The sequence below is a fragment of the Schistocerca serialis genome, chromosome 8, assembly GCF_023864345.2.
Source record: "Schistocerca serialis cubense isolate TAMUIC-IGC-003099 chromosome 8, iqSchSeri2.2, whole genome shotgun sequence".
NCBI lineage: Eukaryota > Metazoa > Arthropoda > Insecta > Orthoptera > Acrididae > Schistocerca > Schistocerca serialis.
Window position 1 is genome coordinate 550,710,427 of NC_064645.1, and position 17,658 is coordinate 550,728,084.

The window sequence follows — 17,658 nt, forward strand, 5'->3', positions numbered from 1 at the left end:
TAATAAAAATTATCCTCAACTGCCTAAATTATAGTGGTTTACAGAGAAGAGACACTGATGTAGACTGAATGGCAAATCAATTTTCCATAGCCAAGCTCTTGTCATCCACATCTCTAAGAAGTGCAGTATGAACTGAAATTGTGAAATAGTCTGTAAAGCACATTTAGATATCTCAGCTGCACAGAAAGCCAAGCTCTTGTCATCCACATCTCTAAGAAGTGCAGTATGAACTGAAATTGTGAAATAGTCTGTAAACCACATTTAGATATCTCAGCTGCACAGAATTTCCTTTAAAATGCTTACATTCTGGTCTGAGAACTGGTCTGATTCACTATTATACTATGTTAGAAAACGATCTGCTTGTTAAATGTGATTCTGTGTAATATAAGTGGGCAATACTTTCATAGTTTCAATAGGTGTTAAGTTGATGTACAATACTATCTTTTATTATAACTGTGGTATCATCAGCAACTGATACCATGCAGGGGGGATCATTACACTATATGAAGTTGGCAACGATGTTTATGCAGTTTACTGTGAGAGGCAGCCACGAGCAATCGCTAACTGCAACCATCAGCTACCTGAGGGACATGCCTCATTGGATTAGCACCATGAGCTCTTTCAGAGACTGTGCTTACCACCACCAGTTGTATATTAATGTGTGTGCTTTTCAAATTTTTTCAGAGGCCAATTTATTTTTGCCATTTGTGACTTTTTTTCATTTTGGTCTGCATCACATTTTTTTCACTTGCTACTGTGTTGTAAATCATGGCTACTGCATCACCGGACATGTCCCTAAATCAAATCATTCAGTTGTAGGCCCAGCTTATGGAACGCATGAATAAGTTACTGCAGTTCCACAGTAATATGAAGGCAGAATTCTCTGCTGCCCAAACACTGCCACAACAAGCAATGACTGCCTTTGTGCCACAGTTCTGACCATTCAGTGCTCAGCAAGAAGAATGGTCTGAATACAGGACGCAGTTTGATATCCGCTTCTCAGCTCATCGGATTCAAAGTATGGACAGATATCCATATTTATTTGTTGGCAGTAGGTGTCACAGGGTACTGTCTTGCATGTAGATTGTTTTCCACCACCCTCCCTGAAAGTGTTCAGTACAGGGAATTACTTGCTACTTTAGACAAATATTTTGATGAGCAACTGAGTATGGCGGCTGCTCATACAAATTTTTCGGACAACCTACGGAGCCTAACCAAACCAATAAACATTAAGAAACACACAGGGCCTAATTAGACAGTGCAAATATCATTGTGACTGTGGGAAATATTACAGTGACGCTAAGTTGTGTGATGCAGTTACTCAGAACATCTCAGACTCTTGCATTAGGGCTCAAGTTTTGAAGTTTTCAGATCCAACATTAAAACAAGAGCTAGATTCAGTGGAGTCGCAAGACACTCTGGACAGTGCTGTGGTTGATTTTGAGTCCCCACATATTTTTGCAGTGCATATGAGAAGTGACAGTAAACAGCTTGCATGTTCAGGTCATGTGCGCTACCACCATACGGCATAGTCAATGCCGCATTGCACTAGTAACCAACAGCAATATGTCAAGTGACAGTTGTGAGGTGCAAAGTCATGTCCCCAGTGTTTCAAGGCAGCAAGTGGCAAGCATGTCCCTGCTGTGATGTGCAGTGTTTCCATTGTGGTAAGCATGGCTGCATTCAGTCTGTCTACTTACAAAAGAATAGATAAAACAAAGATGTGGTGCCAAAGATGTGATGTCATAGAATGAATGGCAATGTTGTACTGTCCAAGACAGTTCACATTCACAAGGAAATCCATACTCAGTTAAAATCCATGTCACACTCTCAGAATTCTTCACCTAGCTAAAGGGAAGTGAATAAGTTGTCTGTTACATTGAAGATTCTCAGTCAAGACTAGTGCATGCAATTACACATTGGAGCATCAGTTATAATTCTGAACAGATGTACTTATGAGCGGCTGGGTCAGCCCAAACTCCATAAGTTGAAGCAGTTGTTTCTGTGGACTTTGGATAGGACATCCCAGATCTTGGAGTCTGTAGTTTGCCTGCCACATTCTGGAACATTACTAAGAGAGGGTCTCTTTTACTATCTTGTGTTCAAAAAAATTGTTTTGTTCCTTAAGACTGTGTTTTCACATTACATGATGAGTTTAGCAATCTGTTTGAGGACAATTTAGACAAAGATCACATTTTGAGTTGCGTATCATACTGATGACAATACGCAACCTAGATTATTTTTGGCATGGCCCATCTCTCAAGCTATTAGGCAAAAAGTTGCTCAAGGGTTGACAAAATGGCAGGACCAAGGCATCATTGCCCTCATGCCACCTAATCAGTGGCCATCTCTATTGGTGACACCAAATCTTCTGGCAAACTGTGGTTGTGTGCTGACTTTAAGACTGGGTTAACTCTCAGATACTTGATTCTTATCATTGGGCACAGTCAGAAGACCTAATTGGTAGAGTAGGAGCTGGTTGCTTCTTTTCTACAACTTATTTGCCAGATGCCTGTCTCCAAATTCCTTTTGGTGAGCAGTCTCATTATTTCTTTGTCGTCAACAACCATCTGGACTTGTTCAAATTTCTGCATCTGTCCTTTGCTAGTGCTTCAGCACTCACCACATTCCAAAGTTACCTGGTACAGCTGACTGCTTGTGTACCCTTATCTTCTAATTATTTAGATGAAATTGAGGTTTTTGGTCACTCTCCAGATGAGCATTTAGAACAATTGATGAGTCTCCTTCAAGCACCATTCTGCTGTCAGATGGAAATGCAACAAGGACAAGTGTGGCTTTTTAAAATGGAAATCAAGTACTTAGGACAGATGATCATTGCTCAGGCTGTTCACCCAACACAAGTTCATCTCAAAGCAATTCATCAGCTCCCAGAGACCTGTAATATGAGCAAATTGCAAACAGTGTTAGGGAAGCTCATTTATTATATTGGGTTTGTCCCAAATGTGGCCTAAATTGCACGACCATTCCACCAACTTTGTTGGAAGACTGTCCCGTTCATATTTTCAGAGCATCATCAGTCTGCCTTTTGAAAATTAAAGAAATCACTATTAAGTGACACTTGTTTGAAGCAGTTTGATCCCAGTAAGCCTGTCATCTTAGCAAATGACATTTCCTCATATGGAATCAGAACAGTTCTTTCACACAAGATGGAAGCTTCAGAGAACACTACCACATTTGCATCCAAACTATCAAATAAGGCTCAGTGCAATTATTCACAGCTGGAGAAAGAATCACTTGCAATTATTTTTTGTTGTTGGTGTGGTCTTCAGTGCTGAGACTGGTTTGATGCAGCTCTCCATGCTACTCTATCCTGTGCAAGCTTCTTCATCTCCCAGTGCTTGCTGCAACCTACATCCTTCTGAATCTGTTTAATGTATTCATCTCTTGGTCTCCCTCTACGATTTTTACCCTCCACACTGCCCTCCAATACTAAATTGGTGATCCCTTGATGACTCAGAACATGTCCTACCAACCAATCCCTCCTTTTGGCCAAGTTGTGCCACAAATTTCTCTTCTCCTCAATTCTATTCAATACCTCCTCATTAGTTATGTGATGTACCCATCTAATCGTCAGCATTCTTCTGTAGCACCACATTTCAAAAGCTTCTATTCTCTTCTTGTCCAAACTATTTATCGTCCATGTTTCACTTCCATACATGGCTACACTCCTTACAAATACTTTCAGAAGCGACTTCTTGACACTTAAATCAATACTCGATTGTAACAAATTTCTCTTCTTCAGAAACGCTTTCCCTGCCATTGCCAGTCTACATTTTATATCCTCTCTACTTCAACCATCATCAGTTATCTTGCTCCCCAAATAGCAAAAGTGTCTCATTTCCTAATCTAATTCCCTCAGCACCACCAGACTTAATTCGCCTACATTCCATTATCCTTGTTTTGCTTTTGTTGATGTTCATCTTATATCCTCCTTTCAGGACACTGTCCATTCTGTTCAACTGCTCTTCCAAGTCCTTTGCTGTCTCTGACAGAATTACAATGTCATCGGCGAACCTCAAAGTTTTTATTTCTTCTCCATGGATTTTAATACCTACTCCAAATTTTCCTTTTGTTTCCTTTACTGCTTGCTCAATATACAGATTGAATAACATCGGGGAGAGGCTACAACCCTGCCTCACTCCCTTCCCAACCACTGCTTCCCTTTCATGCCCCTCGACTCTTATAACTGCCATCTGGTTTCTGTGCAAATTGTAAATAGCCTTTCACTCCCTGTATTTTACCCCTGCCACCTTTAGAATATGAAAGAGTGCAATTATTTATTGAGTGAATAAGTTTCACAGGTACCTGTATGAGTGAAAACTATCTAGTAACAGACCACAAGCCATCAACATCATTATTCAGCCCATACTACCCATTCCCACCATGTGCAGAAATTGCAATGTTAGTCTTTAATTTCTTTAATTCTGTCGAACTATCAGTACAAGATCATATACAGACCATCCACCAAGCACTCCAAATATGGACACCTTTTCTTGTTCGCCTGTCAGGAATGATTATTCGAATTCTAGTTTTTGTGTGGAGACACAGGATTCAAAATTCTGCAAGGATTCTGCATTATGCATCAGTGAACTGCCCAATCAACAGCTGCAGATCATTATCTACAAGTCTTATTACAGGACATTCACACTGGATGGCCACCACCTGGTCAAGGCAATTTGCAGCTCCCTGGTTTGTCATTATTTTGCACACTGCCATGATCTGTTGGTTCAACAGGGTGTCATCTTGATCCACACAGAGTCCAATCATTCACATGTGCTAATTGCACAATCATTACAGAGAGAAATTCTCCAACTGCTGGATGAAGGTCATTGAGGCATGGAGTGAACCAAGCAACTCTCCTGACACCACAGTACAGGGTCAGGATGGCTTCACAAATAGAACAAATGACTGCTAATTGTCAGGTATATGTGGAGCACACCAAAAGTTTTTTGAGTGGTCCAAACTGAACACCCAATGGCAGAGATTTCATATAAACCTTGCAGGTCCATTTTGGAATATTCGCTGGTTGATGGTTGTTGACTCTTTCAGCAAATTCTCTTTGTGTTCTCAACACAGTGCACAATATCATCACACACCATCAAGTCTCGCAACTCCATTTTTTGTATAGGAGGCCTACTGCAAGTGATTCTCTTTGACAATGGACCCCAATTTACCTCTGGTGAGTTTAAAAAGTTTTGTGATGCTAACAGAATTCAATTTCTTACTAATGTACCATTCCATATGCAGCTGAACGGAGAAGTAGAATGCTATGTCTGTACATTTAAGCAACAAATAAACAGACTACATGTCTCCCACAATCAGTAGCAGGTATTATTGACCTTTTTGGCAGCCTACCTTTCTCAGTAAAATAATGGCACATCACTTGGGAAAATTCCTGCAGAGATGCTATCACAGAACATTACTGCATCTTCTGCATCTGCTGTGGTCAGCTACGGTTCTGCAGTGCACTAAATTTAATGCTAATGAGACTGTTCTTTTAAGGTTGTTTGGTGGTTGCAGATGCTGAAACTGAGGCATCATTGTTAAAGTTGTTGGTCGCTCACTCTACATGACTCGGGTTCCCTCTGGTGTGATAAGCAGCATCAAAATCAAATATGTGCTTGTTGCTGACATAATCCTGCCTGAAGTTTCTCAGTTCCAGATATAGCCCACAACAGATCTCGCCACCTCAGCCGCCTTCACCCTCCCACCCATCCAGCATCACTGGTGCCAGACGAGAAAACACTGGTGGTCAACATGGTGCCACTGATGTCACCATGGTACCCACACAGCACATGACATTGAGGTTCAGCCCTCTTCGCCGGTCTGCCTTTCTACCTGACACTGAGCACTCACCAGCTGCTGATGCTTCATCAGGCATGGAAGAGCCTCAGTTGCTGTCCATAAGTGTGCACCCTACATCTGGTTGCTCGTCCATTATTTCCAGGCATTGTCGGGGGAGAGGGGGGGGAGGCAGGGGGGGGGATGTGATATCATCAGCAATCAGAGCCACACAGGCTGCATCATTCCACTATACAAAGTTGGCAATAGTAATTATGGAGGTTACCATGCGAGGCAGCCATTAGCATCTGCTTCCTCCAACTACCAGCTGCATGAGGGTCACATCCTCTTGGATTGACACTGTCAGCTCAAAGCATCACACAAATAAGAGGTCCTCCCTAGGGAACCTCCAGTCTCTACTGTTTGGGCTCCAGTTTTTGGGACCCAGAATTCTGGTTTCAGTATTTGAGTCTCCAGAATCTTCAGTCTTCAGTTTAATCAAAAGCTTAGTCGATATATAGATGTGAGTACAAGGGTAACTGACTCAGGTCTCTGATTGTTACCAGACAGTGATTAAAGTTCAAATAGGACTTGTTAGTGGCATTTTCCTATATATACTTCAGGCTACTATCTGGATTTATAACAGGACATTCAGTGAAATCACTGTACCAAGTTAAGTATATAGTTATATTAAACATCTAACTGGTGTATGTTTTTTTTTTTTTTTTTTTTTTTTTTTCAATCTACATTTCTGCCCCAGAACCCAATGCCATCCCAACAGGAAACAACAGTAATAACAGAGAAGAACATTCATTAATAAAACATAAAGCATCTCTCATGATGATCAATGCTGCAGAAATTATTTATTACAACAATGGAAGTGAACATTCATAAATCAGATACTAAATATATCTCATGATTGTCAGTAATGTCGAGTATCATTTATTATATTAATGACGATCCATATAAATCAGATACTAAGCGTATCTCTCGTAGGCTGAAATATTTTCATTGTTTCATCTTTACAATCTTATCAATCACATCTGTCAGATATTGTAAATATTAGAAGTGAGGAAATCAGTTCAGCTTGTCAAATCTGGTTCATTAAGCATGACAGATTTTAATCATACATACCATTCTCATCCAGCCATACACTGTCATCACTGATTTTAACTCATCCTGAAACAGAAAAGCCTACTTTAGCTAGTTGTTGTAACCCAAGGTACCTTTAACCAGTTCCCCTATGCAACTGACCTAAACAAGAAATAACAATGACAATAAAATTTGTAATAATGGAGACCATGCACCAAAAAGCAGAACCATTGAGTAGTCAAAATGCACATGCAAAAAAGAAAGAAAACTTAGTAGCTTTCACAGTAATCCATTCTGAAACCTGCAGGCCCTTCCCAGGAGCTCATTCCCAAGTTCATTTTCCTCCTGATCCCAATGACACCCCCAACACTCATCTTCTACATGCTCCCCAAAATCCACAAACCCAACAATCCTGGCTGACCCACTGCAGCTGGTTACTGAACTCCCACTGACAGAATTTCCATTCTTGTTAACTAACACCACCAACCAATTACCCGAAACATAGCATACCATATTCATGATAGTAATCCTGTCCTTCAACGACTCTCCACCTTCCCCACTCCTTTCCCTCCTGGATCCCTACCCATCACTGTTGATGGTGCCTCCAAATACACCAACAACCCTGATGCCTATGGCCTTCCCACTAATGAACAATGCCTCTCTCAACATCCTTCAGACTCCAAACCCATAATCTCATTACTTTTACACTTTATTGACTATACCTTGACACACAGCTACTTTTCCTTTGAAGTGAAGATTTTCAAACAAAGCTGTGGCACAGCTGCGGGCACCTGCATGGTATCCTACTATGCCAATCTGTTTATGGGCCATATACAGGAAACCATCTTGGCCTCTCAAAACTCCCAATCCCTAGTCTGGTTCAGATTCATTGATGATATCTTCATGATCTGGACACGGAACCAAGACACCCTATCCTCATTTGTTCACAAACTAAACATCTTCTTTCCCATCTACTTCACCTGATCCTTCTCAACCCAGCTTACTACCTTCCTGAATGTTGATTTCACCTCTCAGATGGCTGCATCCACACTTATGTCTACATTACACCAACTAACTAGCAACAGAACCTGTATTTCGACAGCTACAATCCCTTCCACATCAAAAAAATCCTCCCACACATTCTGGCCATAGTGGATGAGGTATCTGCAGTGATGAGAACTGTTTTGCCCAGTATGCTGAATGTCTGATGAAGATCTTCACAGACAAGAACTACCCCCTATCCCCACCCCATCCCAAGACCTAGTCTGCAAAAGGATCTCCAATGCCATATCCCCACACACCTCCACTTCTCCCCAAGGATCAGATAAAAAGGTGTTCCACCTCACCACCCAATATTACCCTGCCCTGGACTGGATCATCCACTGAACAATATCCTTCATAAGGGCTTCAATTATCTCTCAAAATGACCTGAAACGAGGGACATCATAACCAAGATTCTTCCCATCCCTCTTAAATTGGTGTTCCATCACCCACCCAGCCTACTCAACACCCTAGTCCACCCCTAAGCCACTCCCACTCACTCTCCCTATGGGAGACAAAGGTGCAAGACCTGCCCAATCCACACACCCTGCACTTCCTACTCCAGTCCTTTCACAGGCTTATCCTACTGCATCAGAGGCCGGACCTCCAGTGTAAGCAGGCATGTGATATTCCAACTCTGCTGTAAACACTGACAGCTTCTCATGTCAGTATGACTACAAGCCAGCTGTCCGCCAGGATGAATGGCCACTGCCAAACTGTTACCTAGAACAAAGTTGACCACCTGATGACACAATAAGCTACTGATCATATCTTGCTGAATTTCAATGACTGCTTCACAACCTATGTCATCTGGATCCTTCTCTTCACCACCAGTTCCTCTGAACTATGCAGATGGGAGTTATCTCGCATAACATCTTTCACACCCTCCACCTACCAGTTTCCCCTTCCTCCATCTTGTCACTTCTTCCCAGTTCACACCCCATGTCACCTTCAGTATGTGCCGCTCCTCATTGGCTCCAACAATCGTACATCACATGCCTAGCCTGTGCACCTGTCATCCTTTTCTACAACATTCCTAGCTGGAAAACTGGCTATCCCAACCAATGCAACCTCCACTCCAGCACAGGCATATTGTGTCCAGCCAGTGCCATTTATGGGCACAGGTATATTTGTACTCTAGGTCAAAAAAGGATTGCTTCAGAAGCTAGCAAGTTTTCTTTGCTATTTAAGTGTGGCTGTTGATGACTCAACAACTCAATGCTTCTGCTTTTCAGTGAGTGGTTTCCTTTACTCCAAAGTATTTACATTCCACTGGAACTTCCCCACAAAATAATAACTGCAAGTTATTATCTATTACAACTATAATACAGTTTTTCCCTTGATGACATTATTCCTTCAGATTTTATTCAAATTCTAGTTTACAAATCTGACGTAATGTACACTGCAAGGCAAACAGTCCTTTGGACAACAGCATTTTTGCAAAACTTGCTAATGATATTGATTACAAATAGGCTGTTAGATAACTTACATGCTAAAGATTCAACATGCATTTCTCACTTCAGATTGCATTGAATGGTTAAACCAAGGAATTTTACACTAAACTCTTTTTTTATGGTTTCACTACATATGTACAGTCTAATTTCATCACTATTTACTATTGTTGAACTCCATGAGATATGTCTTACTGGTGCTTATATTAACACGGCTTTCACTGAAGTATTGAACAATTTCCTTTGTCACAATACTGCAGAGAGTCTCTAATTCATTAAGTGAGACTTTTTTTATACATTATAAATATATGCAAAAAGAAGTACATCGCAGCTTATAGAGCAATAGTGAATGTCATTCCCATAAATCAAAAACAGAAGAAGGCTCAATACTGCCACACCTTATTTTAAATTAGTAATTTTATAATTGTGATCATTATTTTCAGTTTGAAGAAGTACAAACCATTTTCAGTTACTCAAGTAGGAATTAGTTTGGTCATTATGAGAGCCTCTTATCCTGATGTCCCATAGTTAATCTAAAGGTAGCAACATTCACAGTCAAGAGCTTTTACAAGGTCTTAGAATGTATGGCAATATGTTCCTTGTTCTCGATTCCCCTTATCACCTCATCAATTAACTGAACAGCTACTATGCTTGTTGATTTGCATTTTATGAATTTATTTTGATATGCAAACATTAGATTTTAATTGTTGGGAAAATTCGTTTTCAATTATTTTGGAGAAAACAGGGAGTATTGAGTTTGGCATGCAATTTTCAATTGTGTATTTGTTAGTAGTCTCTGGGCTACTTTTAATATGTCTGGGAAGGTGCCCGATTCTGTTATATTATTTACTGCTACAGACAGAGGTAAGGAGACACTTTATCTAGACACTTGTGGAATAATCCATGTAAATGGGTTTACAGACTTATGCTCACACATAACTTGAAAAGCATCAAACAATTTTGGACACCTTTTCATTAAAGTTGATATTTGTTTAATAATTTAGAGAATGGGAGTCATAAATTCATTAGTGGATTCCATTGAGAATGTTTACCAAAAAGATTTTGGATTACACTGACTGATAGCATGGTGCCCTATGTATTTTTTTCTTCTTTAACATTGTGAAGGAGTCTCTCTGGTTTTGAATGCTTTTCGCATGTGGGAAGACACGGCACTGGAGCTGAGATGGGGTGAGCAGAAACGTTATGGAGAAATGGCACTTTGTGCAGAGGCCCATGCATTGAGTTCATGGAACTGGACTGCTGAGGTTACCCCAGTGGGCCGATAAGTCATTGTCCGATTTACAACACCGTGCTGCCTAGTGAGATGCCAGGAAGTGGAGAGGTGCCATGGCCTATGAGTGAGAGCAGTTTTCTCATGTTTTGCAGACTGGATTTATAGACAACTGTCACCCATTTTCCAAAACATGAGATGGACAAAATAATGGGCTAACCTCATGAACAGTATTTCCTAATTTTTGTGGTTCTCTGATGTGGGCTAGCACCTTGAAGGGAAGACATGGGGGATTTGCTAAAGTCTGACATCACGAGCACAGAACTGGCACAGATGCTTTTTAGTAGTAGGGGAGAGTTTTGAGATAGGATTGGCATCTGAAAGCAACCCACTGTTTTGCCAGGACTCTGCATTCTGGAAAGAAACCTCACTATTGGGCCACAGTGTTTTCTAATTTTATTATTGGCAACAGACACTGTCCCATGGAAAAAAAATAGAGCAGGGACATACAGGAAAGGCAAATACTTGAGATATGGACAGGGTCCATGGTCAAGAGTGGTCCAGTTTTGATTTTGGTCGTGGACTTTGGTTGGGAGTGGAGAGCAGCAGATCTTTAGAGACAACCGGGGGACAGTGTTGCTGATATCACAGTACGCTCTTGTGTTCCTTGGGTAGCCACCTCCACAGCAGCCACCTACATCTCAGTGCAAAAGAAATTTTAAGGTGAGCATTAAAAGTGGCACTGGCAAGCTAAGTAATTTTGTTTTGCACTTGCGGAATTTCATAAGCCTGCCCATCTCAGGTTCAACATTCATATGTTGAATGTATGATCTGATTAACCAGTCATCAAGCTTGCTATCGCTGTTTTTCCATTAGGATTTTTTGGGATTAAATTTGAGTCTCACACTGGGATTTCAGTTAACCTTTATTACATAGTCAAGTAGCACTGCTGTTCATAATATTCTAATATGAGTAAGTTCACACTGATAGCATTTGTCAATTGTTTCAATGTCTCTTTTCATGAGTGAACATAATCAACATTTACTGTAATAAAATTGAGTGTTTAGACAACAGATTGTTTTTATAATATACCTTCCAGAAACATGACATTTATTATTCAAATCCCCACTTCAGGATCTACACCTAGAGCCTAGTACCATGTTATCCACCTCAAATTCTACACACATAAATTCATAAGTCAGGTCTCGAAGAAGTGGCCTGCCCAAAATTAGGTTTCTGGATTGGGAGATAAAACCATGAAAAGGGACTTTTGCAAACTGAATGAAATAATAACACTTTACAAACCTTATTACTCAATACTGAAATACACACGTTCACATAAGGCAGCCACAAAAATAAACTGACACATCAGCTTTGCAGCAAATATAAAAATACACACAGAGGGTTCCTCTTCTTCAATTGTAGATGTGCAGTCAGCATTGTAGAGGGTATTGTGCACCTAACACTGTTAGCACATTAATACTGAGGCCATCATTCAATGCAGAACTTGAGGATTGTAAAGAACTGATGATGTTAATGATTTATTTTCAGGTTTGAGGGGCTAGATATATGCTATGCTAAAATGGATTACCTGTAAAATTATATTGCATAGGTTTTTATGTTTATGGCTTTCCCTGCTAAAAAAAAGTATTCATTGAACATGCTGGAAATTTCAAGTTGGTCTTCTATGTACATCATATTGTGGTTAATAATATAGTCTATATTGGATTTCTGTTGGCAGGCTCTAAAACTGTCTATCTTTGAACAGACAGAAACAGTAACATTGTGCGAACCTTGAAGCTTGCTTGTAACATAGTTGCTCCTGGTCTGTGTTAATAAATCTTTATAGCAACCATTCCAAATTTTGAAGGCTTCTTGTAGCTTGCAGTTTTCTCTATCATTCAACACTGTACAATGGAATAATTTTAATTTTCACCTTGCTTCAACAACATTAATGTTTATTCATATATTTCTGTTTATATTTTTTGCATGGTCATGTGGCATCAGAATAAGAGTAGAAGTCAGTAGCAAAAGTATCATAGGAAATTCAATCGTTAGCAAACCATGATATGTGTGCTAATCAGCTGTTCAGTCTATCAATGTTATCATCCTACATGGTTCTTTTGCTTACATATTATACACTTTTCTTCCAAGTAGCTGTTTTCTCATAATATACATAAACATATACAAAGTAATTTTTAAGTAATTCCCATACTTATCATTGTGCATAGAGTAACACTATTTACAGTTTGATGTTAGAATAGTTTGCAGAAGTAGTCTGCAGTAGATGTTTCTGCCTAAAGTGTGTAATGTGACTCATTCCATAATTGTGATGTCTTTCTTTCATAATGGGACTTTTACAACACACTGCTGAAAAATGAGTGCCTGAATGTAAGATCTAAACATCTAACAATCCTCAACACTGTCTACATTGTACAGATCCGACTTCCTACAGTTGTCTACAGAAACATCCTCAATACCTGCTTCTTTGTTGAGGTTGGTCAGCCACCACTTAAAGCAGAACTTATAAAATTTCTACTGAAACAATGTTCTTATCCAGTTAGTGACTACGCTGCCCAATAACATTTTTCTGATAATGTTTGCATTAAGGCAAAATTGAAAATACTGTCCCTAAATTTTTCATTATATTAGCATACCTAATGAACAGCTGTTGTCTGACATAAAATCCTTATTGAATCATTGAAGGATTTATATGGACTTGTTTATGAGCACAAAAGTAAGATCTATGAGAAAATGAAGACTACAAATTTTAATAACAGAACTGTACATGTACACTGATCAGCAAGAACTTTATGACCCCTGACATACTGCTGATATAAACCCATCCGGCTGATATCAGTGTCACATGGCAAGGAATGACTGTTAGTCAGACACATGCACATTGCTGTCTGTGTGTAGAATGGGGTAGGCATGCGATCTACCTGAGTCTCATTGAGGGCGGATTGTGATAGCCTGAAGGAAATTACGCAACTTGTTGGACGTTCAAGGAGTGCTGTGGTGAGGGTCTTCAGCATGTAGCAAAACCAAGATGAAATCATATTGAGATGTTGTGGTGCTGGACAACAACCTCTCATTGCAGATGTTGGACTTCGTAGGCTGGGTAGACTAGTAAAACAGAACAGGTAGTGAACTGTGGCAGAACTAACATCAGTCTTTAATGCTGGGCAGAATGTAAGTATGTCCAAACACACAGTGCACTGAATACTCCTAACGATGAGCCTCTGCAGCCAAAGACCCATGCATCTGCCAACGTTAACACCATGACCTTGACGACTACAGCTGAAATGAGCATGTGACCATTGGAACTGGACATTGGAGCAGTGGCCAAGTGTTGCACGGTCTGATGAATCCCAATACCTTCTTCATCATGCCAATAGGAGGGTGTGAATCCATCATCTTCCAGGGGAACAGCACCTTGACTGTGGGACAGAGTCAAGCTGGTGGCAGCTCCATTATGCTCTGGGGAACATTCACGTGGGAATCCAAGAGTCCAGTGGAGCTAATGAAAGCCACCATGACTGCCCACACACTAGTTGCAGACCACATACACCTCTCCATGACACTCATGCTTCCTGACAGCAGAGGCATATTTCAACAAGATAATGCACCATGTCATAAGGCCAGGAGTTTGAGGAACACAGTGCTGTGCTGGCCTCCCTGCTTGCCACATCAGAACCAAATCAAACACATCTGTGATGTGATGGACTGTGCCATCAGAACGTTTTGCCCCCTTCCAAGGAATTTATGAGAATTAGATGATTTGTGTGCACAGATGTGGTGTCAACTCCCTCCAGTGATCTACGAAGGCCTCGTTGCTTTGATGCCATGATGCATCACACTGTTATCTGTGTCAAAGGTGGAACTACCAGATATTAAGTAGGTGGCCATAATGTTCTGGCTGATAAGTCAATGTAAGGTTGTATTAATATGTAATGTGTGATGATGTATTATTTTGTTTGTCCTACTCTATGTATATATTCATATGCTCAGCTGACAAAAGTCATGGGATAGTAATATGCACATATACAAATGGCAGTAGTATCACATACACAGAGTATAAAAGGGCAGTGTACTGGTGGAGCTGTCATTCGTACTCACGTGATTCATATGAAAAGATTCCTGACATGATTAGGGACTGATGACCTCGCTGTTTGGTTCCCTCTCCCAAATCAAACAACCAATCTGACATGTTATGGCCACATGATGGTAACCAACAGACTTTGAATGAGGAATAGTAGTTGGAGCAAGGTGCATGAGATGTTCGATTTTGGAAATTGTTAGGGAATTCAGTATTCCGAAACCCATAATGTCAAGAGTGTGCTGAGAGTACCAAACTTCAGGCATTACTTCTCACCAAGGGCAACACACTGGCCTTTACGTAATGACTGAGAGCAGCAGTGTTTGCATATAGTTGTCAGTGCTTACAGAAAGGCAACACTGCATGAGATAATAGCAGAAATTGATGTGGGACATACAGCTAATGTATCCGTTAGGACCCTGTGGTGAAATATGGCATTAATGGGCTACGGCATCTGACGGCCGACACGAGTGCCTTTGCTAACAGTACAAAATTGCCTGCAGCACCTCTCCTGGGCTCATGACCTTATCAGTTGGATTCCAGATGACTGGAAGACTGTGGCCTGTTAAGATGAGACCTGATTTCAGTTGGTAAGAGCTGATGATAGGGTTTGAGTGCGACACGATTTCACAAAGCTATGGACCCAAGTTGTACTCCATAATGGTGTGGGCTGTGTTTACATGGAATGGACTGGGTCCTCTGACCCAATTGAACCAATCACTGACTGGAAATGGTTATGTTGGGGTCCTTAGAGATCATTTGCAGCCATTCATGGACTTCATGTTCCCAAAAAATGATGGAATTTTTATTGATGACACTGTGCTATATCAGTGGACAACAATTGCTCATGACTGGTTTGAAGAATATTATGGACAGTTCAAGCAAATGATTGGGTCACCCAGACCACCTGACATGAATCCCACTGAACATTTATACGACATAATCAAGAGGTCAGTTCATGACAAAATCCTTCACCGGCAACACTTTCATAATTACAGTTGTATATACATGCAGCATGACTCAATATTTCTGCAGGGGACTTCCAACAACTTGTTGAGTCTGTGCCACATTAAGTTGCTGCACTTCACCAGGCAAAAGAAGGTCCAAGATGATATTAGGAGGTATCCCATGAATTTTGTCACCTCAGTGTATGTTCTTAAAATGGTTTCACATAAATTAACATGTACATTTTTACAACATCCATACAATATTTATTGTCAACAGACAGATAAATAAAATAAATAGAACTGGCTGCAACTCCTCAGGGTTCAAGAGGTACATATGATTTTGTCTGATGATTGATGACTACTGAAGACCCATTTAGCATAAGGAACGACTTTTCACAAAATTGTGCGCAGCCTTTAACTGCACACTTTCATGTTTTGCAAGCAATCTCCGTAGACTGCATTTCCTGAGTATCCTACCAATAAACCTAAGTGAGCTGCTTTACCTATGAATGAGCCTATCTGATCATTCCATTTCATATTCCCAAAGATTATTACACCTAGATATTTGTATGACAGTCTCACTGATACTTTAGTCATAAGGTATCTTTTTTTCATTTTGTGAAGAGCAAAATTTTAAATTTCTGAACCTTTAAAGTAAACTGTCAATATTTTCATGGGTTTGGAAACTTATGACGATTTGATTGGATATTTAGGCAATTCTTCTTTTCAGATAGTACTTCATTATAGATTACCGTATGATCTCTGAAAGTCTGAGGCAACTATTAAAGTTGTCTGACAGGTCTTTAATATACTGGGTGGAAAGCACTGCCATGGGGCACCCCTCAAGTTACTTCTGTTTAATATAATAATAGAAGGAGAAATAATTTACATAATCCAGCACTCAGCCTTTGTGTGGCACAGAAAAGAATGAAATATTCAGCCATAAAAATCTTTAACCATATTCCTAGTGCACAAAGAGTTAATAAAAGTAACTTCAAACACAAACTTAAAACATATCTGCTTGACAGCTCCTTCTACTCCATAAAAGAATTTCTGACTGTGTAGTAGTATGGCTTTGTGTGTGTGTGTGTGTGTGTGTGTGTGTGTGTGTGTGTTTGTTTAAAAATATTGCACATATTTTCAACTAATGAGATGAACTGTAATTATAAAACTGACTCGTTCCACAGTAGGGCCTATAGCAATAAGTAACATTTATTATCCATGAAAAATGTTAATAACTGTCTAACTAACTAACACTCATCATTGATGCTTCATCCATTATAACATGCAGTGTGCTCTCTTCCACTAAATCCTCAACCCAGTCATAAATTTCATTTTATCATATTATCTTAGTTTTATGAATAAGTGTTGGTGTTCTACTGAGACAAAAACCTTTTGAATGTCAAGACATACCTTATAAATTTACATATTGCAGCCATTTATATCCAGTTTACGTTGAACCCTTTTGAATTTCTTAAATGAAATTGTGTAATTTTGATGTTTGCCATTCCTGCTACATAGTTTGTATGGCAGTTGCAATGTACTGTACTTACAAGTTCAATATGTCGGAAAGTTAATACCATCTTGACAACAGTTGCATTAGTGTGCTGTGCAGGTCTTGAGAACTTGTCATAATGTGTTAAAAGCTTACGCTTCAGCTTATCTGTCCAGGTGGCATTCCATAGTGGTTTGGTATCATCAGTATTTGGTATCTCTGGACTGCCTGTAAAAAGTTAGAAGGTGCCTTAGTTAACAAACTTTAATACATTTATATCACTAAATGTAATGCCAGACTGGAAGATGTTAAAACACTGCCGAATAAACTGCAATAATTGTAGTATTTATTTTCACTTTGTAATTGGTAGTCTATTCTGTTTTCTTGCTTATTTTGTGAGTGGTTACTTACATCTTTCTTTAATTTTTGCAGATCTATATCTACAGTGACAACAATAATAACACATTCACAATTCAAATAACTGTGCTCTACAATAATTA

At 39.8% G+C, this 17,658-nt stretch overlaps 1 protein-coding gene across 1 annotated transcript in view; it reads right to left on the reverse strand.

Annotated features, from left to right (window-relative positions):
- Positions 1-17,658, reverse strand: part of LOC126416260 (acetylcholine receptor subunit alpha-like 2) — a 175,101-nt gene that overhangs the window by 75,709 nt on the left and 81,734 nt on the right. The window contains exons 2-3 of the mRNA XM_050083890.1: positions 17,217-17,386; positions 6,937-6,981 (exon numbers count right to left, since the gene is read on the reverse strand). Coding sequence (XP_049939847.1) covers positions 6,937-6,981; positions 17,217-17,386 — 215 coding nt within the window. The remainder of the gene's footprint in view (positions 1-6,936; positions 6,982-17,216; positions 17,387-17,658) is intronic.